We start from the raw sequence: 21,347 nt of genomic DNA, 5'->3' as shown, positions 1-21,347 counted from the left end.
GTTAATTTCTGGGTAAATAAAACCAAACTCCAGGAAGGGGATGGGTTTGGACTCCACTTTCTGTGTGAAGGGTGTCTGAGAGCAGGCTAGGAGAGGAAACAGAGCTTTCTCAGGGGCTGGCCCAAGACTGTGGATGAACTTCCACAGGAAATAAGGAGCACCACAAACCTCCCCACCTTTTGCTCCAAGTGCAAGGTGTATTTCTTTGACCTTGCCTTCTCTAACATAAACATATAGCAGCGGGTGTATATTTTATTTTTTTTAAATCCACAAAACACTTCACTGCACACACTTCTCCTCCTGGGGAAGAGGATGAGAGAACAAACACCTGACAAATGTTAGTCACGTTGCTTAATGCTCTAGTGGGAAGCACTCGTCCTAGGGTCATGAGCACAGTACAAGAACCTAGAAAGAACATAATAGAGGCATTTAAATACAAACTCCTTCCCATTATACAATATTACAACAACTGGCAACTCAGATATTCTCCTCTTTCACAAAAAGGACCCTCTGAATGTAAATCTCTGTTCTAGGACTACTTGTAGATTGATGTTGCTGATAACCCATTTTACCTGATGATGCTGTAGAATTATAATGTTAAGATGTTCCTCATATAATAATTAACAATATATTTGATATTATTATGCTTAGGTCTGTCTGGAATTAATTAGTAACGTTAAATACGTTTTTGTTTTTCTTGTTTAATTGGTTAATTTACTTTGTTTAAAAATACATTTAAAAATATTTTAATAAAAAGATGGACCAACATTTACAAATGAAAATCACCTACTAAGGACAACTTGAAATGTGTAGTATACTATGTAAGGCTGACAATAGCTATATTCCTGTATATGTCTGAACACCCATTAACACACCCATACATTGAACATTTTTGTCTAGTCAATAGCAAAACAATCAACACTCCTCTTGTAGTGACACCAAACTCTCATCTTTGTTTCTTTCATACCGAAGCCTGATCCACCTAACCCTTACTCATGGGATGAAAGACAGGCAGGAATCAATAGCTTAAGAAGTGCTGACTATGGCTGTTGACAACTTACATTTAGAAAGGTCAATAACAAGGTAAATTTAGAGTAGCCACTAGACATCTTCTCTTCATCATTTAATTTCATAATGGGCTTAAGAAGTCTGCAGTATACATTTGCAGAATTCTTAAATTTTAGGAAAACATTGTACCGATGTATGAAGCCAGTTACGAGTATATGATTCGTCAAATGGCTAAAACTGATTCTTTTTATGTCAATGTTATAATTTCATGATGTGGGCCTAGGAGGTTTGCATACATAGATACATTAGCTCTGTATGTAAAGATACTTGAATTGTGGATGTCACATCAATTAGATTTGTGGTTAGACACTACACTGATAAGTGCCTTACAAAAACCTATGGAGAGATGAACACATGGAGTCTTAATGAAGAATGGAGAATGATGGTCTTTAGTATGCTGCTTGTCTACTAAGAATTTTATACAATATTTGTCATGCGGATGGTAGATAGGCATCAAGAACATCAGAGTCAGCATATCCACTTTGGAGCTGAACGAAAAGCATTGACAGGTCAAATGAAATTGATTGTTATGGATGGATAAAGTTGTTTCAAAGACCCCTCTCCATTCCATCTCCCACGAAATTACTGTTAGGACAGAGTTAAAGTTGTTTTGGTGTTGCACAGCCAAAAATGCCCAGTGTATAGATGTGTATTAATCAACAGTGTGTTACAGTTGGGCAAGAGCTATATAATTAACCTTAGCTGATGAATTCCAGAGTTTAATATTTGCAGTGATGAATAATATTTGAACTTACAAGTCACGACTTAACTGTTAGCTAACAAATGTTTTCTTTGGGAATGCCTATGTTTTTTGTAGTAGTAACTAATGTATCTGAAAATAGCAACAGTGATTTTTTTAAAATATAAATAACAGGATGGGGTAAGGAGACAGCAGGAGTATGTAGATCAGCAAGATGTCTCATTGGCCTCCCAATCTGTTTGTATCCATCTGTTGTCTTATCTTATTGTATGCACATTGTGGCAGTGACCAACTTTTGTTATGTGGTTTGTTACAGTCTTTAGTACAGGTCTGCTCATGCCTAATTTTAAAGCCTGACCCAGCCCCAGAACAGACCCGAGCACAGCTGACCCAAATTCCACCCAAGAGTATCAAGTTATTTTCAGATCTGACATGACCCTGACACTTCCCCCCAAACCTGCCCCCCATACCCACGATATGTCTCTGGTCACCGCCTGCCCCTGGGGCTGGTGTGACAGCGCCTGCATGGCCCTTCCCTCCCCCTGTTGGCCATTGCTGTCACCTCACTGTGGAATGAGAGATGTTGTGACTCATTGGCAAGCTAACTCCGTAACGCACACAGCGCAGGGGGTGGCTAGCAAGAGCAGGGCACGCAATTGCCACCACACCGACCTCCTGGGCAGGAAGAGAAGATCAGAGCCAACCTGAGCCTGAGAGGATTGGGTTGTTTTCAGAGCTGGCCCAATCCCTGTAGTCAGGTTGCAATGCTCTAGTGCAGTGGTTCTCAAACTGTGGGTCAGGACCCCAAAGTGGGTCACAACCCTGTTTTAATGGGGTTGCCAGGGCTGACTTAGACCCGCTGGAGTCCAGGGCCGAAGCCCAAGCCCCACCACTGGGGTCAAAGCCCAAGGGCTTCAGCCCCGGGCAGCAGCGCTCAGGTTACAGCCCCCCTGACTGGGGCTAAAGCCCTTGGGCTTCAGCTTTGCTCCACCCAACCAGGGGCAGCGAGGCTCAGGCTTCCCCTCGCCCTGCGGTAGCCTGGCTCGGGCAGGCTGAGGCTTCGGTCCCCCTTCCTGGGGTCATGCGGTAAGTTTTGTTGTCCGAAGGGGGTCGCCATGCAATGAAGTTTGAGAACCCCTGATCTAGAGCCTAGCACAATGTGACCCGAACTCATGAGCGGGGCCCCAAGATGCTACCAGTGGGTCTATCGGTGCCTTAAGTGTGAGGCGGGAACAAACGACGTGTTAAGAGTGACCAGGGCTTGGTTGGGACGCCTGCTCTGCGGCTGCAGTGAGTCTCAACGGACATTACGACTAAATAAGGTGAGGAGAAGGAATGGCAAAGGCAGGGCAGCAGGCAATGCCCACCACCCCCCTCAAACCCCCCTCTCAGCCCGCACGTGTCCTTCGGGGGATCCATCCCCCCGCACGGGGCGAAGGCAGAGTCAAGCCCCTGCCCCTTGTGCCCAACATCAGCAGAGGAGCAGCAGAGCCCCGTGGCGGCCCCACAAACACCGCCCGCGCGCAGGAGCCGCTGTTTGTACAGACCCAGTCGGGAACTAACCACGCGGCCGCCAAGCTGCGGCGCGTGCAGCAGGCGGCCCCGGGCCGTTACCCGCGGCAGGCAGGGCCGGTTCCCGGGACCGAGGGCTGCGTCAGGCGGGAAAATGGCGGCGGCTGTGAGTGGTGGCGGCGGGGGGAGGGGGACGCAGCTCCCTCCGTCAGGGCGCGGGGCCGGGCGCGCGGGAGACCCGCAGCCAGCGCCGCCGCCGCGGAGACAGCGAGAGCGAGAGCGGCCCCTGCTGCCGCCGCGTCTGAACCCCGCGCCCCCGCTTCGCTGCAGCGGCCTAGGCGGAGTGGGAGGGATTCCCCCGCCGGGCGGTGCCCGCCTCAGTTAGGTTCCCTGTGGAAACCAACGGGGGGGATTTGGGCCCGCGAGCCGCTGCTGGGGCTCCGACGCCGGGCAGCCCGCGGTGCCCCCAGGTACGCGGCTTCCCAAGGGGCGCTGGTCGGGCCCTCAGGGCTAAGCCCCGCAGGCGGCAGCCTGGAGCGCTCCCCACGCCCGGGTACCCTCAAAGGAGCTGGGCGGGGAGTGAGGGAGGCTCTGAGCAGCTTGGGGTGTCAGGCTCGCCAGCCCCCCGAGGCCGAGCTGGGGTGTCCGGCCTCAATCTCCACTGGGGCCAAGCCCCAGGGCTGATTCCAGCGCCTGAAAGTGCCAGGGTTTGTGGGGGCTGTGTCCCTGGCTGGGTGGCTACTGCAGACCTTGGCAGGGCACCCACTCCTGGATGAGGAACCTGTTGCGCTAGGTGCTGTACAAACGCAGAACAAAGAGACAGTGCCTTGCCCAAAGGACATTTGGGATGCTGCTGTGGGAGCTGAGAGGGGGGTGTGAACAGGGCTGGCTCCAGGTACCAGCGCAGCAAGCAGGTGCTTGGGGCAGCCAACGAAAGGGGCGGCACGTCCGGCTCTTCGGCGGCAATTCGGAGGCGGGTCCCTCAGTCCCTCTTGGAGAGAAGGACCTGCTGCCGAATTGCCGCTGAAGAATGAAGCGGCGGCGGTAGAGCTGCTGCCGAAGTGCCACCTATTGCGGATTTTTTTTTCCCGCCGCTTGGGGTAGCAAAAACGCTGGAGCCGGCCCTGGATGTGAATGCTGGCCCTAGGACTAAGGTGTTGATGTATCCCGAGCCTTGCACTTCAACTAAAACAAACTTGACCTTATCTTTCTTAGTTTTTAGTACAAAGGCTGTGCAATTTGTAGGTGACCCTTGATCTGACACGAGGTTTGTGTGTATGCAGATATGGAGCTATGTATACAGATATGTAGTGTTAGATAACAGTCTTCCAAAATTGTCATGATCAGTTGCTAATCCAAGTACAAAATCTACTTCTGATTTTAGGGTTTTATATTGCCACCCCCTCATCATGATAGCTGTTCTATGAACATTTCATAGCAGTAATTAAGTCCTTGGTGAACTTCATGAAGTCTCTCAGGATTAAAACTCTGCTTGGGGTAAGGGTGTGCTTATTTTTGTATTTATTTATTTGTTTGTTTATGGTTGGTTGATCTTACTGACTGATAGTTTCATGTGATGAGAGGTGTTGAGTATTGTGGCCTGGGTTGTACTAAGCAGATAACTTTTAAATAACCCCAAAGCCTTATATGACATAATTTAAAAAATTAAAATTATACAAATATAAGCCTATGTTTTGCTGTGAAATATTAGAAGTAGGCATTCATCCACCTCACCCTTTCAGCCTCTCCAAGAAATTTAAAGCTGCACTTAACGATCTAAGCCCTGTAGAGGAAGGATAGTCTCATACATAGGGCACTAGCTTGGGAGATTAGGGTTCATGTCCTGACTCCACCAATAACTTCCTATGTGACTTTGGTCAAGTCTCTTTGTGCCTCTGTTCTCCATCTGTAAAATAACACAAGAATAACACATGTCTACCTCAGGGGGACATTGTGAGGATAAACACGTTAAAAGATTTAATGGTGTTCAGATACTATTGGGTAATGGGGATGATATAAGCAACGGAGTAATATAGGTGTAGAACTACCCTGGTTATGTCCAATTGTTGTTGTTTGTATTGTAGTAGTACCTAGGAGCCCATTGTGCTAGTACAAACGGAACAAAAAGCTGCAACCCCCCCAAGATCTTACTATCAAAGTATAAGACAAGGGACAACAGATGGATATAGGTTGGGGGAGTACAAGGAAACATTGAGACAATATTGATGAGTATGATAGGCAGTGGTATTAGCACTTCAGTGGCCTACCTATTGTCAGTGTTTTTGTAGGCATCCCAGCAAAGGATACTAATGAGGTAGCTTTGCAGATATTTTGTGGGCTGCTTCTCCCAGATGAGGGACAGCATGGAAGAAAACACAATGGTGCTTGTTTGACAGTTTAACAAATTACATCATGGGCTCATCAGAGGTGGAAGTTGATGCTTCAGTAATGAAAGAGAGAAAATAGGTAGGTTGGAGTTAGGCCATGAAGGGCTTTGAAAGTGAAGAAAGGTAGCTTATGTTTGATGTGACTGTTGTCACCCAGGCCAGCAGGGTAACCAGGCAATGTGGTCAGCCTAGAACTGTCCACATACTTTAGAAATGCAAACTAAGGGTAGATCCTGCAAACAGTTACTTTTGCTGGGACTCGTGCAGAGGTAACTATACATACGTAATCTCCTGTTTGAAGATTTGGCACCAACATATTTATCAATTCAGAGGTCAGAGATATTTAAGATTACATGGTTTCCCATATTTGTTGGGCTTAAGTCTCTAATTTCTCTTATAAATTTGTTTATTGTTTTTTTTATAGTGCCTTACAATGTTTCTGTTTTGCATTGCATTCGGGTAGGAGGACTGTGTTGTTTATACACATAGATTTTAAATTTTATGCAAGTATGTCTATTATTTATGCAGACCTTGTAGTGGAAATAAGTTTATTTAACAAATAAAACACTGTTAAATATGTTTTATTGGTTAATATTTTGTTTATGTTTTAGCAAATATATACTTAGAAACAAGAATGCAGAATAAACTTGAAACAAATAATAACACTGTGGGAAAACAGTAAAATCACAGCTGCCAGGAAAACTTTATTTAAAAAAAAAAAAAGTAAAACTTTACCTTTGATTTATGTTTCCTTTAAAACTGAATTTCTCTCCTTTACATGCCCCCACAATTTTTCAGATATCAAACTCTTTTTAACCTGGCACTGTTGCACACACAGCTTTAAAACATGCTATTTAATTTTATTTATAAAGTTCCAGTGATTTCTGAGCAAGCTTAGGATGTCCTTTTTTTTTCTTTTTTAATGTACTTTTTGAACCTTTTTACTAGGGTGTGTCCATATTGCATTTACAAACTGTAGAACTGTTTGTAATGAATGCCCTATCCAATATCTGTATGATTGGCAGTATTTTCACATTACATTTTAGTTGCTTTCAGACATGATTGCTGTTTTCACCTCAGTTGCAAGAGAATGCAAGTAACACCACAACATGCAAAGTTACAACAGAAGAAAGAAATGTACAGTACTATGTAGAGAGTGCTCTGTGTTATAAGGGCAGCAGATCAACAGTACCTCATGGCTCTACATTTTATTACTGAGTATTATGTCTTGATTTAGCCTAATATCTTTTAGAGAAAATGCCAATTATTGGCCAGTAACACTAATTTAGAGTATCTTGGTGCCTCTCATTTCCATTATTTCTGATGGAATGTTGTGATGCCCAGTGTATGCTTGCAGACCATGTGACTGTTTCCTTGGTGAATGTAAACTGTACATTGTGCACTAAAGCACTTACAAGTACTAAATATAGTAATGAGAGGATACATGTCAGTGACCTTAGCACATTTGTTTCTCACTACACCTGTAGTGCTGTTAAAAATGGGGTGCAGTTTACTTGTCAGATAGAAGGTAACTAGTATAAAACACTTTCTGCATTAAATCATCTAGCTACATCCACAAGTACTTTATTTAAAACAAAACCAGTGAGTCACTACACAGTAGTTTTTTCTGAGTCCTGTTCTCTATCCAGGCCCTCAGACTGAGTACTCCCGCCTGTTGCCTCTAGATCCTTGCTTCTGTGATCAGAAAGAGAGCAAAACATACATTTATATCATTATGTTTGTAGAGTACAAAGATACTCTCCATTAAGTTTCCCTACCCCTTGAGTAATCATTCCTTTTGGAGGTCTACCTACATTCACAGTTGGCCCTGAAAAAATCCAAATGGAAGCAACAACCCTGTAAATGGTTTGCTGGACTTGCTCATTCATATAATTAACAAGCATATGCTGAATACATGTTGTGCCTGTTACAATTAGGTCTTCAATTTTTTTCTCCCACATTGCAGATGGGGAAGTGGGTATGTCAGCCAATAGCATTCATTGTCTACTTATTAAATTTTCAAACAAGCACCTTGTGCGTTCTCCCATGCTGTCCCCCTCTCTGTTGCATGGAGCGCCCCATAAACATCTACAAGGCTACCTCATTGTACTCCTTAAAACTCTTGTTGTCAGTGTTTTTGTAGGGATGGCAAACAATTAGGCTAGTGGTGTGCTGAGGCCACTGTCCATCATGCTGACCAATTTTGTCGCATTGTTTACTTGTACTTCCCCATCTGTCTCTTATCTTATACTTTGATTGCAGGCTCTTCGGGCAAGAGCCATCTTTTTGTTCTGTGTTTATGAAGTGCTGAGCACAACCGGGTCCTGGTCAATGAGTAGGGCTCCTAAGTATCAGGGTAACTGAAAAGGGCTTTGATGCGGCACGCGTGCTGATTTTTAGTGGCACGCTGCTGGCAGCCAGGGTCCTGGCCGCCGGCCCCACTAAGCCCGCTACCGGCTTGGATTACGGAACCCCAGACCAGCAGTGGGATGAGCCTCTCAGTCCTGGCCACTGGCCCCTTGCCAGCTGGGGTCCCAGCCGCTGGCCCTCCTCAGCCCGCTGCTGGCCTGGATGGACAGAACCCGAGCTGGCAGCGGGTTGAGCAGAGCCGGCAGCCAGAACCCTGTGGCGGACAGAACCCCAGACCGGCAGCAGGCTGAGCGGCCCAGCCCGCTGCCGGTCTGGGGTTCCATCTGCTGCCCGCGCTGCCGGTCTGGCATGCGAAACCTTAAACTGGCAAGCGAAACCTTAAATTAATGAAGACTTGGCACACCAGTTCCCAAAGGTTGCCGACCCCTGATCTAGACAGCCCTAATTTTACAAGGAACTCAATGTGGAACCTCTGTACGCGTGTGGGTCCTCACTGAAATCGATGGGGTTCCTCCTGGACATGGGTGGCCTCCAAGTTGGAAGTCCTTGGGGGAATCGAGGCTTAAATCATAAGTTGGAATGGGGCTAGATGTAAATTTCAATTCTAGACAAGTGCTCTGTCGTGAGGGTAAACAATTCATTTTATTAACTCCAAAGAGTAGAGGCCATGTTAAATTAGCCCTATAATTCTTCACATAAGTTCTGCAATGGTCAGTATATTCTGTATTTTAAAATATGTTGTACATTTTTTTCCCATTTTAACAGTTTACTTATAGTCCTTAAAGTTCAGTGTATTCTGCAAGTAGGATAGAAGATGTCTACTGAAATTAACAACATGAGAATTCCATATGATTTTACAAATGAAAACAGGACAAAACAATTACCTTTATTGCCTACTTGTGAAGTTTTGAATGTGGCATTTAGTAACACTACCTTATTTTTCTTTATCTGCTGTTGTTGTGCTACAGGGAAGATGGGACTCATCCAAGTTTCCTGAGTAATAAGAATGGGTCCAGATGTACCTCTCCTGAATGATTACAAACAGGAGTTCTTCTTGAAGCGCTTTCCACAGACTGTTTTGGGTGGTCCCCGATTTAAATTGGGCTATTGTGCGCCTCCTTACATATATGTGAATCAGATCATTCTTTTCCTGACACCATGGGTTTTGGGAGGAGTAGGAACACTTTTGTATCAGTTAGACATTATGAAAGACTATTACACTGCAGCACTTTCAGGAGGACTGATGCTTGTTACAGCACTTATTCTCCAGATGACAAATCTGTATGCAAGACAGAAAACAGTGACAGTAGAAAGAATGCAAATTCAGAATACCCTAAGGGATGAAGATGAGTATGAATTTTCCAGCTGTGTGGGTTCAGAGACAGTTAAATTTATTATTCCAGGAAAGAAATATATAGTCAACACTGTTTTTCATTCCTTTCTTGCTGGGGTAATGTGTGGGTTGGGAACTTGGTATTTGCTGCCAAACAGAATAACCTTGCTGTATAGTAACATTGGAGGAACTATTGTGATCTTTGTGTTTGGATGGGTAACTATTTGTATAGGAGAATATTCTTTAATCATAAACACAGCTACAGAGACAGCTACTTTTCAAGCACTGGATACTTATGAAATTACTGCTCTGATGAGACCGTTCTATATTTTTGTCTTTATTGCAGTGGATCTTGCACACAGGTAAACTTCTATAATGTTTATATAACTGTAATGTTGGCTTATGTATGCAGTTTGTTGGTAGATGCTATGAAATAACTTTCCTGAAAGATTTGTATTAGAGATGTCAGTCAGTTGGAAAAATATACAATAGAACTTAATGCTTTTATTTTGCCTTTATAGCAAATTAAGAACTTAATAGCTTTCAAGAAAAGTTAGGTGGGAGACTGAGAAGTTATAAGGTTAGCATAGTTAAAATGGTCACCCTCAGTCTTAAATTCAGTACTATTGGAAGTAACTGTTTGCCTCACTGTCCTTTTAAGGATCAGTTATCAAGCAATATATTCTTACAGCTTTTAAATGTCTTAAGATAATTTATACCAAATACAGTACTTTTACATTAGAGATAGGCCTGATTTGGAATTATAGATCCAAACACTGAACTTCAGAAACATTTAGATCTGGATTCAATCTTTGGGCTTCTAGTTGTTGTCAGTCTGATAATGTCCAGGCATTAATTTAAGTATATTTAAAAAAAAACAAAAACACAAAAATAAAGTCTGACTATATTCTGACATTTGAATATGGGATACATAACTTTTATACAGCTGGATTTATCGTGTGTGTTAAACTTGAACTGCATCTATACATACAGTATCTTCCTTTCATAGGAGTCAAATACATTTCCTTTTTCATCCAGGTTTACTGTTAACATACCAGTTTTAGAACAGACAAACCAGATTTTGCACATCATATTTCTGTTTTTGCCATTTTTATGGGCATTGGGGATTCTGCCCCCACTTGATGCACTTTTTCTATGGGGAATGGAACAAGTGTTGGAGTTTGGCCTAGGAGGTTCACCCATGTCAAGTAATACAAGGTAAATTTTATTGACATAATGATCAAATATAACATTGTAGTTTATAACCTATTTTCTTTTCATTCAAATCTTTTTTTTTTTTTTTCCCTTTTCAGGTTGTTAGTAATGTTTCTCATTTCTGCTGGAACAGCTATAGCGTCATATTTCATTCCCAGCACTGTTGGTGTAGTCCTCTTCATGACTGGATTTGGGTTCATACTCAGTCTTAACCTAAATGAGATTGGTCTAGCCTTCAAGCACACCATGATCAGCCATTTAGCTTCCAACAAGTCTAAGTCCAGTGGTCCTAGGATACACTTTGTGTGGAGGGAATTCTTTTTCTATTTGACTGTCTTGACATTGGCTCTCATAGAAGCCAGCTTGCTGCATCACTTTGCTGGTTTTTCAGCATTTTCCAAAGCCAGTCCCCAGGCTATAGTGAGTTACATTCTGATCATATTACTTATAGTTATGTGGATTCTTAGAGAGATTCAGGGAGTGTACTTGTTTGGAATCTTCCGAAACCCTTTTTATCCAAAGGATGTCAGGACTGTGACGGTGTTCATGGAGACGCAAAGAAGGCTTATGAAAGTTGGTGTTGTCAGAAGGATTTTACTAACACTAGGTAGGAATTCCTTCTATATACTATATGTAAGAGGATTAAAACATGGCAATAACATTTCTCTATGTGAGTTAAAATGTATGTGCTAAGAAGATTTAAATGGCTTAAAGTTTTCATTGAAGTTTTACTTTTAGCCTTGTATGCACAATTAATGGATTCAGATTTTCGGAAGTGACTAGTGATCTAGGGTGCATGAATTTTAGGATGCTCAATTTGAGGGACTGACTTTCAGAGTGTGGGTGCTCCATGCTTTCTGAAAACCAGCCCCCTTTAAGGAGTGTAGCTTTGGAACCCAAAAATCACTGGTCACTTCTTTGAAAATCTTTGCTGTAACTTTGATAAAATAGTTCTAAAAGAAAACTGTTTTGACGCTGGAAGTCAGTCAAAATATTTGTTACTTGCAACTTCCTAATTAAAGGTCTAATCCTACTTCCATTGAAGTCAGTAGCACATTTTCCACTCTCTTCTATGGAACCAAAATTTGGCCCAGATTGAGTTTGTTTGTGTTGATCTACCAGTTTTGGGACATAATCCTGCAGTGCTTATTCACACGTTTCACTCATTTGAGTATTCCCATTAACTTCAGAGAGACTAATCACAAGTTAAGCATGGGCGTAAGTGCTTGCAGGAATGGGCCCTTTGTGTTAAAATGCCACCTAATTTTAACTTTTTTTTTTTTTTTTTTTTTTTTTTTTTTTTTTTGAGGGGGATAGGGAAGTTCACGAAAAAAATTACTGGTTTAGTAGTGGCAATTCCCAGTCACAAACTAAGATTTCCATTCTGCAGTGAGCTCACTGCAGGATCTGGAGCCAATTTATGGACTTTGGTAAACATTGCAAAGAAAAAACATTGATGTTTCTCTCGTGTTTTCTTTTTTTTTTTTTAATTGCAGTGTCTCCATTTGCTATGATAGCATTTCTTTCATTAGACAGTTCCCTACAAAGTCTTCATTCAGTATCTATTTGCATTGGATTCACAAGAACCTTTAGAATGGTAATTTTTAAATTTTTCTAATTTGTTACCTTGTAGAAGAAATTTTTTCCAAAAGAAATAAGAAGTGACTTGGAAGAAATACTCCAGGTCAAGAAGAGGGAGAAGGGGCAGATGCTTGGTACAACAAATAATCAGTCTCTGTTTTAGGTTTGGCAAAATACAGAGAATGCTCTGTTGGAGATGGTGATTGTATCGATAGTGCAGATGTTGCTATTTAATACAGATGTGTGGTGGAACAGAAGCCTTGATACAGGAATCAGACTCTTACTGGTAAACCTAATTTTAATTAAGCAGCTAGATATTGCATCCTATTCTTTTCTTGCCCACTTCTTCCAAAATTAGGGCTCAGGGCTTATGGCTATGGAGACGGAAACTCTGTAGACATGGATTTTCTCTTGGTTTAATAATTAATGTTAAGTGTACTAAATAAAACTATGTAAACCTGAAAGAGCTCTAGCAATGCTGAATGTGACCAGATACCTAAGAAAAATATTTGATTATTGTATGTATCTCAACAGGCTGGTGTCATTCGGGATCGATTACTTCAGTTGATCTCAAAACTGCAGTTTGCTGTAGCTGTTCTCGTGACATCATGGACAGAGAAAAAGCAACGTCGGAAATCTACTGCCACCTTAATAACACTCAACATTGTTTTCTTCCCAATTGTATTGGCCTTCATAGCTGTCTGTGCACTACTTTCTTCCCCCATGCTGCCGCTCTTCACTCTACCAATATTTTTGATTGGGTTTCCTAGACCTATCCGAAGCTGGCCTGGACCTGTGGGTGCAACAGCCTGCATTTGTTCAGATACCATGTACTACCAGCAGGTGGTTCCAAGTTTGGCCGCTGCACTGCAGTCTGCACTAGCATCTGGTAGTCTAGGTAGGTAAACTGTAGCTGTATAAAATAATTTGCAGATAATATAGTTAAATTCTTTAATCTGTGTAGCCTCTATTGGAGAACATTGTGATTTGCAACCTCTACGTTAAATAAATGTGCTTACTACCTAGATTAAAACTTACAGTGCAGTGTTTCAGGGCTTATTCAGATAAGAAAAAAATGGGTGGTGTCTGACCTTGCTGTATTCTCTTAATAGAGAATGCTATGATTTAATACAATGACACAGTGGTGGCAAAACTATGTTGCACTTGGCATTCCTTATATTGAACAAGAGAGGATGTCTTTCTAAAAGATCTACCTAGGCTTAACTGAAATCTATGGGCTTAATATATGAACCACTTGGTAAAATTCTGTGGCCTATGTTATGTAGGAAATGAGGCTAGAGGATCATAACGGTCCCTTCTGGCCTTACAATTTTACGAAAGATTGTGGCATGTATTTATTTATACTAAAAGAAAACAAAAACCAAGATTTTTTTTCTCCGCCAAACATAATGGCTGAAATTGCAAGAAATTCTTTTGAGAAACACTTGGCACACATAACCAGAATAATCAAGAGCATGTTGCCCCACTGATAAGTTATTAGTATTTACTTTTGCTGTCTTACACTAATGGCTAGTAAGGGAGGCATCTTAACACTCAAAGATAATTGAATCTAACTTCATTCACTCTTTCTCGGAGGAAGAGATAAATGCAGAAACTTTTGTCAACGGCCCTATGCGATGGTTTTGGTACGAGGGCTGAAGAGACTTGAAGTAATTATCGGAAGCTTCCCCACAAAAGGAAAATCCCCTCTCCCAGTTCACTCAGCCAGTAAATAAGAGAACATCTTCCTTATTGCTACTACGAAAGTGCAGTGTTGTGGCACTCATGCCTCAGATTCAATATTTTTTAAAAAATAGAAAAAATTATGTGCTTTTTAAAGGGATAATCTTTGAATGGACATCTCCAGGCAAGAGATCATGTCAGGATCTCAGATCATTCAAACATGAAGCGACAATGCTCTATGTGCCACTATTTTAATTTAAAGTAAAAGTCTAAACTACAGAGAGGATTTTTAGTAGCTTTGACAGCCCAAATTTTAAAATAATCTTTGCAAAAATGGTAGCAAGAAAGTGCACTTTATTAGCACAGTAGAATATAAGGTTATTTTTAATTTTAACTATAACCTAATGGCTGGTTTTACTGATTTGTATTTTACAACATTCTGAAACTAAAATTCACTGTACAAGTCAAAGATGATTTGAACGTGAGTGAGGATGCAAATGAGCAATGTACTGGCAGCAAACAAGCATTGTCCTGTTTTGGAATATCACAGATGTGTTGGAGAAGTGACAGCTGACTGTAATCTAAGGCCTGAATTAAGGAAATTAGTTAGATGGCAAGTTTACCATCATCCTCTTAGATCTAAACAGAGAGTAGAGGAAAGCAATGTGATGTTTCTGTGGGAGGGAGAGCAATCTACTGGCTAAAGCAGTGAGCTTGACTTCAGGACTTTTAAGAGCTAGCATTGCCACTAACTTGACATGTGCAAGTCATTTATGCCTTAATTTTCAAATGCCTACTAATTTTGGTTGCCTCGGGTTTTTTTGAGGTACCCAGTTTGATATCTAGGGCCTGATTTTTCTTCCTAGTGGTGCTGAGGAACAGCAGATTCCATTGGAGCTGTGGGTGCTTAGTACCTCTGAAAATTAGTCTGTTAGAGTTTCATGTAGGACATCCAAAAATGGGTACACTTGCAAAATTTAGGCCTTAACATCTGCTTAAGCATCTGTAAAGCAGGCATGATAATACCTCACAGGTGGATTGAGGTTTAATTGATATTTATAAAGCATTTTGAGATCCTTAAATAAAAATGCCATAGAAGCACAGCTTATTATTATTAAAACTATAATAAATCAGTGCTTGGGGACTGTGGTGACAGGCACTTTAGAAAAGTCTTAAATAGATAAAGGATGACTTAAGCATTCCCAAACTCTCTTACGAATCAGGTAATTTAGACAAAAATGCAATTGTCTTGCAGAAGTTTTTCCCTTCCAACTGAGTAAGTAATGATCAGCTATGGAGGTGGTGTATTACAAAAGCATGTCTTAATGGTTCTTGGATGCAGGTTTATTAATTTAGAAATTGGGAGCCCATGTATGAAGTCTTACTCGGTTATTGTTCTCTTCTTCACTCTCCGCTAACAAAAATACGATGTACGACAGTGATTAGAGACTCATAGCGATGAGGGCTAATATGGGGTCTGTTGGCTGGAAGACTGTTCTTTTTTAACATTTTAATTCCGCAGTCATACACGTGTGGAACTCTGGTTGATATCTGTGGCCGTGCTATGCAGGGAACGACTGCCAAAAAGAACTCTTTTAAATGTTTAGTTATTCTGTTGAACAGTGCTCCTTGAATTACACAATTTTGTTTCTTCCTCCTCCTCTTCCCTGCAGTCTGACCCTCTGCTGCTGGGGGAGTCTCTGAATTCCCTTTTGTGTACAAACTGATTTTTCACAAAAGCAAGAAATCATAGGAGCTTTCTATTGGCTGAGAAATGCTGGATATGACTCCTTCCAGAACTCATTGCTGCTGCAAAAAAACATTGTGAATTAATGAAAAAAGTTGCAAGGCATGCCTTCCTCTGTCTAATCTTCAGGATACAGGGAGTAATAGAAGAAACATGATCCTACATTTTAAGAAGTCTGCCCCCTTTCCTGTATTTCTCTCATATCCCATTCCCACCTTCCTTTTGGAGTATTTTAAGTACCTTGCACTCCTTTGCTGTTTCTCATTTATTTTATCTGTGGCTCCCTCTGTCTTCATGCCCCACAGTTCTGTTTCTTGCTCTGCCCGAGACTCAACTGTGTGATCTTGGACCAAGCCACTTACTTCATTTGCCTGTTGTAAAGAGGTTAACATCTCATAAGGTTGTCATGACGCTGAATTAATGTTTGGAAAGCACTTTGAGATGCTCTGCTGAACGGTTCTATAGACGTGCATTGTAGTAGTATTATACAGCTTATGTATATACGTAACCCTGTAGGCAAGAAAATTAACTTGGTTTCCACTAAGTTTTCCCAGCTTGCCCTTATCATTTCTGTTTACACTACCTAAGTGTTTCAGAATGTACTGTAGTCATTGTTCTGGACACAGTATTTGGATCCAGATTTGCACCTTACTTGCTTTGGTTTCTATTCTTGACCTGACACAAGGTAGTTTAATATAAGCAGCAGTCCATAATCTAAGTAAAGTTGTGGACGCTAATGCACAAAGGCTCAATCTATATCGAAGAAAGTATGGCAAAAAGCAGTGCTTGGCAAGCTCTCTGTGTACACAAATTCACCAAATATTTCAAGATGTTTTACAAGTTCTGGTTGTAACATCGAGGAATAGGTCTCCAGCTCAACCAGTGTAGTCTACAGTAGTTCCTTCATATTGCAAGAGGAAACCACAAGCATTGCAGCTGCCTTAGTTCTGCTGGCCATTCTAACCCCATTCACAAGGCAATGCCTCATACTGGCAAATTGCCCCCAAGCTCCAGCTAGTAACGGTTGCGGGCACTATGGGATATGTACATCAAGAAGCCAGGAATTCACTGAAGCAACACCTGTGCTGTGCTTGGCCAACCCAAACTGGTTCTGGCAGGATCATTGTTGCTGTGTAAATGTGCTTGGCTGTTGCAAGGACATCGCAGGCCACAAACTATTTCATACAAGAGTGTCTTTGCAATGGTTTTCTCAATGTACAGAAGAAACCTTAATCAACAGAATCCAACAGTAAAAGTTAACTTTTTCTGCATCTTTTTTAGGTCTGTCTTTACCTGGATCACACTACTTGTGCCGTTTTCAGGACAGACTGATGTGGATATTAGTACTAGAAAGAGGCTTCACATACTGCTGTGTTAATATTAAGGTGAATATTTACTGAAAACTTACCTAGTCATGTTTTGGGGAAACACACATTTGTTTTTGTGTAACTTCCTGTAATAGCACAAATAACACATTACATAAGGTTAATATATTCTGAGTGTGTAGCTAATTTAGTTTTGCAACTGATAGGATCTTTTGTGTTGCACCATTAAGTCCGTAATAATACATTTGAAACAATCTGAAGCACATAAGCAAGTTATGACTTAGAAGAAGTTGGGGGGGGGGGGAACTACTAGATTAGCAAGTACAGAAGTACTGTGTCACTCGTCCTGTGGCTCAAGACATTTTTTGTAAAAACAACTGTATACGGTTGATCTGTAAGGGGCAAAGGTAACATGGCAAATAAAATGCAAGGTTCTAAAGAAAGTTCAGATTTATCGTATCTGTATTTAATGTCTGTAGTCCATCTTAGATTGTATGATGGGTGCTATATAAAAAAAAAAAAACTTAGCTTCATTGATGCCAGAAATATTAGAAATGGAAGTGTGTCTTCAATTGCTGGGAATAATTTTTAATACAAGAAAATAACATTTGTTAGCATTGCTTATTCGGCCAAAGAGCAAAGATGACTTGTTTCCATTTGTGCTATAGGGGCTAGAATTGCAGGAAACTTCCTGCCACACTGCTGAAGCACACAGAGTGGATGAAGTTTTTGAAATGGCCTTTGAACACCAGGAGCATGCAGAGACTTTCTCTCTCAATCATCATTTTGGAAATATTTTAACCCCTTGTACTGCTCTACCTGTGAGACTGTATTCTGATGCCAGGAATGTCTTGTCTGGAATCATTGATTCACATGAGAACTTAAAGCAACTGAAAGATGATTTCCTTAAAGTGCTTGTATGGATACTTGTCCAGTATTGCTATAAAAAATCAAAAATGTGCGAGAAGCTGGACAAAACCACCAAGAACAAAGAAGGGTCATTTCCATTAACCCAGCCCAAAGCATTTGACAGTGCAGTAGAAAAACCCAGGCCCATAAAGGATGAAGATAGCTTTAGTGTAGATACAATTGCGGATTGGACCGATGATAGTGATCTTTTTGATCTTGACCCCAGCAAAACAAGAGAAAGAAAAGAAACCAAGCCATTGGAAGCTGCACAAAGAACACTTTTGTCTGTTCCAGGGTCAGTAGAAATGGAGAGTGCAGTTGGTGCTCTGCAAGAGACAGCACCTGAAGATAAACTCTACAAAGCTGTTGTGCTTGGACTCCCTGCTGTAGACAAAGGAAAGAAGCAGGAAGTTGTACGCTTACCTTTAGTTGAATTTAGCTGCTCCTACTCTGAGTTGCTAAGCATACCTGAAGAGTGGAGAACTGCACCCATACCTACTTCCAAACTCAATGAGATGAGGCAGAGGTTTCCAGAAGACTGGTACCATTTTGTTTTGAGTCAACTGGATTTTTTTCATTTGAAAGAAAAACCTTCCAATTTACTTGAAGACATTACTAAAGACAAAGCTTTGAAAGAGTTGTACGTCCATGGTGTATTGTCTTGTTGCTTTGGTTTGTTTGGACTAGACAATACAGTTCCTGCTCCTAGTCATGTATTTAGAGCGTACACTGGTGGCATTCCCTGGTGTGTTGGTTTGGATTGGCTAACTGGAAAACCAGAGCTTTTCCAACTAGCACTGAAAGCATTCAGGTAAAAAGCCATGCGTATTATAAAACATAGCATAACGCTGTCGGAAGAGAGCATTTGTGCTTTCAGAGTTGGCTTTAAACTATATGTAGTGAAGAAATATTTGCTATCTAAATGACAGTAAGTCACCATATTCATTGCCAAATAGTATAGCAAATTAGTTCTGAAATTAAATATTTTGCATTTTCCATGATCAGTCCATAGTGCCAATGTTTGAGCTAACTGAAACAACTATATAACAACCTGTAAGTGGGTTATCATAGCTACATTGCTATTGGTAAGTGCTTTGTCCCTCTCTCTGAAGTGTATACTTACTCTAGGCATTCTGTTATGCATCTTTCAGATATACGTTTAAGCTCATGGTTGACAAGGCAAGCCTGGGTCCAGTAGAGAACTTCAAAGAGCTGATTAACTATCTGGAAGAATATGAAAGTGACTGGTACATTGGTTTAGTATCAGATATTGAGTGGCAACAAGCAGTTTTACAGGAAAAGCCGTATCTTTTTTCTTTGGGACATGATCCTAACATGGTAAGGGGAGGGAAAAAAATGCAACATTAATGTATTTTTTTCCACTGCTCATTATTTTAATGTGTGTCTTACTTCCAAGACTTTACAGAGAACTTTACAAAGAACAAGTGAATGCTTGACAAAATTTGGCATTAGTACTGCTGGAAATCGCTAGACAGCTGTTCTGCAAATGCAGCAGCATTTGTTAACTATGACATGGGATATTCAAGCATTCATCCATTAAAGATTCAACAGTTCTAGTTAATTATATGCAACAGCATAGTCTAGAGGCCTATACGCCTTTCATCTTACACTAAATATTGGGAAGGGACCAGTGCATGTGACATTATTTGGTTCAAGGAACTGCACTGTTGAAAGTCTCACTTGTTAAATTGCAGTCTCCACAGTTTCACCTGTTGAAATTATGGAAGAGGCAGTTTTAAAAAGACAGTACCCAGAATGATGCTAACTATTCCCTTTCTGCTCTGTAACTGAAACATTTATATTTGTCTGATTCTATTAGATAGTGTACTGAAAATTAAATGTTTTTTCTTTCAAAGGGAGTTTACACTGGCAGAGTGCTTACCCTTCAGGAATTGTTAGTGCAGGTTGGGAAGCTCAACAACGAAGCTGTCCGAGGTCAATGGGCAAATCTTTCATGGGAGCTGCTGTATGCTACCAATGATGATGAAGAACGCTACAGTATACAAGCTCACCCAGTCCTTCTGAGAAACCTTACTGTTCAAGCAGCAGACCCACCACTTGGCTACCCTGTTTATTCATCTGCATCTCTCCATGTGCCTTTGTTGTAAGGTGTTTCTTTTTGTATTTCCTATCTGTAAGTAGGAAACCAAGCACTAATGCTGCATTTGTCTAACTAGAAATATGAAGATCTCATTGAGTGGCATTGGATGGCAGTTGCCAAACCAAGGAAACCTAATTTGCACAGAAAGGGTGCTAGCTGGAGGCAAGAACTTTAGAACCTGTTTTTTCACTGCTGGAACTACCCAAGCCCCTTTCCCTGTGTGGCTGCCACACATGTCTTGATCTCCACTTCAGAGAAGAGAGACTTAGCTCTGGCCACTAACTGTTGTTGGTGCTTTTTTTTTTTTAAATAGCTGGGCAGGTTACAGCTCATTGTAGTATAGTGAACTGTAGAATTGGTAACCAAAGTGTACATATGAATATTTATATGAAATTTTTATTCTGATCATTTTATATATTGATGTATTTTGATTTTTTTTAGAACTTGTTATAATGTATAACTTCAAATCATTTTATTTAATGTGTATTACCAGCTGCCCTTTCACAAAGGAAGCCTTGGAGTGTTTCTATAGAAGTGCACACTAGCTATTCCAGGCTTTCCCCTCCTCCAGTGTAAACAAACCATTATAGAGGCTGTATGTAGGCAGGGGGGTACTTCAGGATGCAGGTGGGCTCCCCCTTGCAGTCTTCCCGCAGCTCCCTCCCAATTCCACCCCCAGCTTTTGCCCCGTGGAGGGCAACAGGGCACTGGACTTCAGCTGGACAATCTAGGTGTGTAAAGCTATTACACTTGAACTTGTTTGACTGCCAAAGCCCTTCAGCAGGGCAGTCAGACTCCTCCACTTTCCTATGTACTAATAGGAAGGAGATCTTCTAGCAGGAGGTAGAGTCCTTGCTGACTTGGTGTCCAAGACAGCTGAGACATTTAGAACTATTGACCCTGACTACCTGAGCAGAACTCTACTAAAAAGAGAGAGGGCTCAGTTGGCAACTACTTCTCCCCTATGTAGAGAGGGGAAGTGCCTTCCCCTAAACAATGCAGGGCTAACGGGAAAGCCACAAGCCTGCTGCATCCCCTCCCATCCAGACTGATTAGATGTGTGCACAAGTTATCCAGCCTCAGTGCTGCCCTTCTAGAGTAGCCCTCACAAGCAATAAACACTCTTTTCCCCCTTCATAGCTTGGTTGATATTGGTCCTGAATGTCAGCCCAGGGTGCAACCAGCTTATGGGGCATGGGGCTTTCAGGCTCCAGGAAGGGAAGAATCTGGGCTGGTGGGTGGGGGTCTGTAAGGTGTGAGAATGGTGGAAATAGGATCAAGTAGTTTATGATTCGTAGCTACCCTCCAAATACAGGGTAAACTCATGGCAGCAGAAAGATCACGATAGGGTTCCTGTCCTTCTACCATTGTTTTTATAAACCTAAAGAATGAATT

General features: G+C 41.5%; 1 protein-coding gene across 11 annotated transcripts; it reads left to right on the top strand.

Annotated features, from left to right (window-relative positions):
- Positions 1-2,662: 2,662 nt before the first annotated feature.
- PCNX4 (pecanex 4) lies at positions 2,663-21,089 on the top strand. Of its 11 annotated transcripts, none has more exons than XM_008168261.4 (12): positions 2,663-3,090; positions 4,665-4,777; positions 9,006-9,732; positions 10,409-10,588; positions 10,684-11,192; positions 12,082-12,182; positions 12,330-12,452; positions 12,701-13,064; positions 16,878-16,981; positions 17,590-18,641; positions 18,982-19,168; positions 19,708-21,089. In XM_008168261.4, exons 3-12 carry the CDS (start codon positions 9,044-9,046, stop codon positions 19,957-19,959), a joined length of 3,561 nt encoding a protein of 1,186 aa, XP_008166483.2. In that variant the 5' UTR covers positions 2,663-3,090; positions 4,665-4,777; positions 9,006-9,043; the 3' UTR covers positions 19,960-21,089. The 11 variants fall into 11 exon arrangements, with proteins under 11 accessions (XP_008166483.2, XP_065449872.1, XP_065449873.1 ...); XM_024105202.3 differs by lacking the exon at positions 2,663-3,090 and adding an exon at positions 3,309-3,446; XM_024105201.3 differs by lacking the exon at positions 2,663-3,090 and adding an exon at positions 3,530-3,750.
- The last annotated feature ends 258 nt before the right edge of the window (positions 21,090-21,347 follow it).

This window comes from Chrysemys picta, chromosome 4 (genome assembly GCF_011386835.1).
Source record: "Chrysemys picta bellii isolate R12L10 chromosome 4, ASM1138683v2, whole genome shotgun sequence".
NCBI classification, from domain to species: domain Eukaryota; kingdom Metazoa; phylum Chordata; order Testudines; family Emydidae; genus Chrysemys; species Chrysemys picta.
This window is presented reverse-complemented; position numbering and strand designations above follow the sequence as displayed.

Coding starts and splice junctions, on each gene's coding strand:
- PCNX4 (XM_008168261.4), top strand. CDS start 9,044: ATGGGTCCAGATGTACCTCTCCTGAATGATTACAAACAGGAGTTCTTC. Junction 12,183..12,329: donor TCACAAGAACCTTTAGAATG/GTAATTTTTAAA, acceptor TCTCTGTTTTAG/GTTTGGCAAAATACAGAGAA. Junction 13,065..16,877: donor ACTAGCATCTGGTAGTCTAG/GTAGGTAAACTG, acceptor CATCTTTTTTAG/GTCTGTCTTTACCTGGATCA.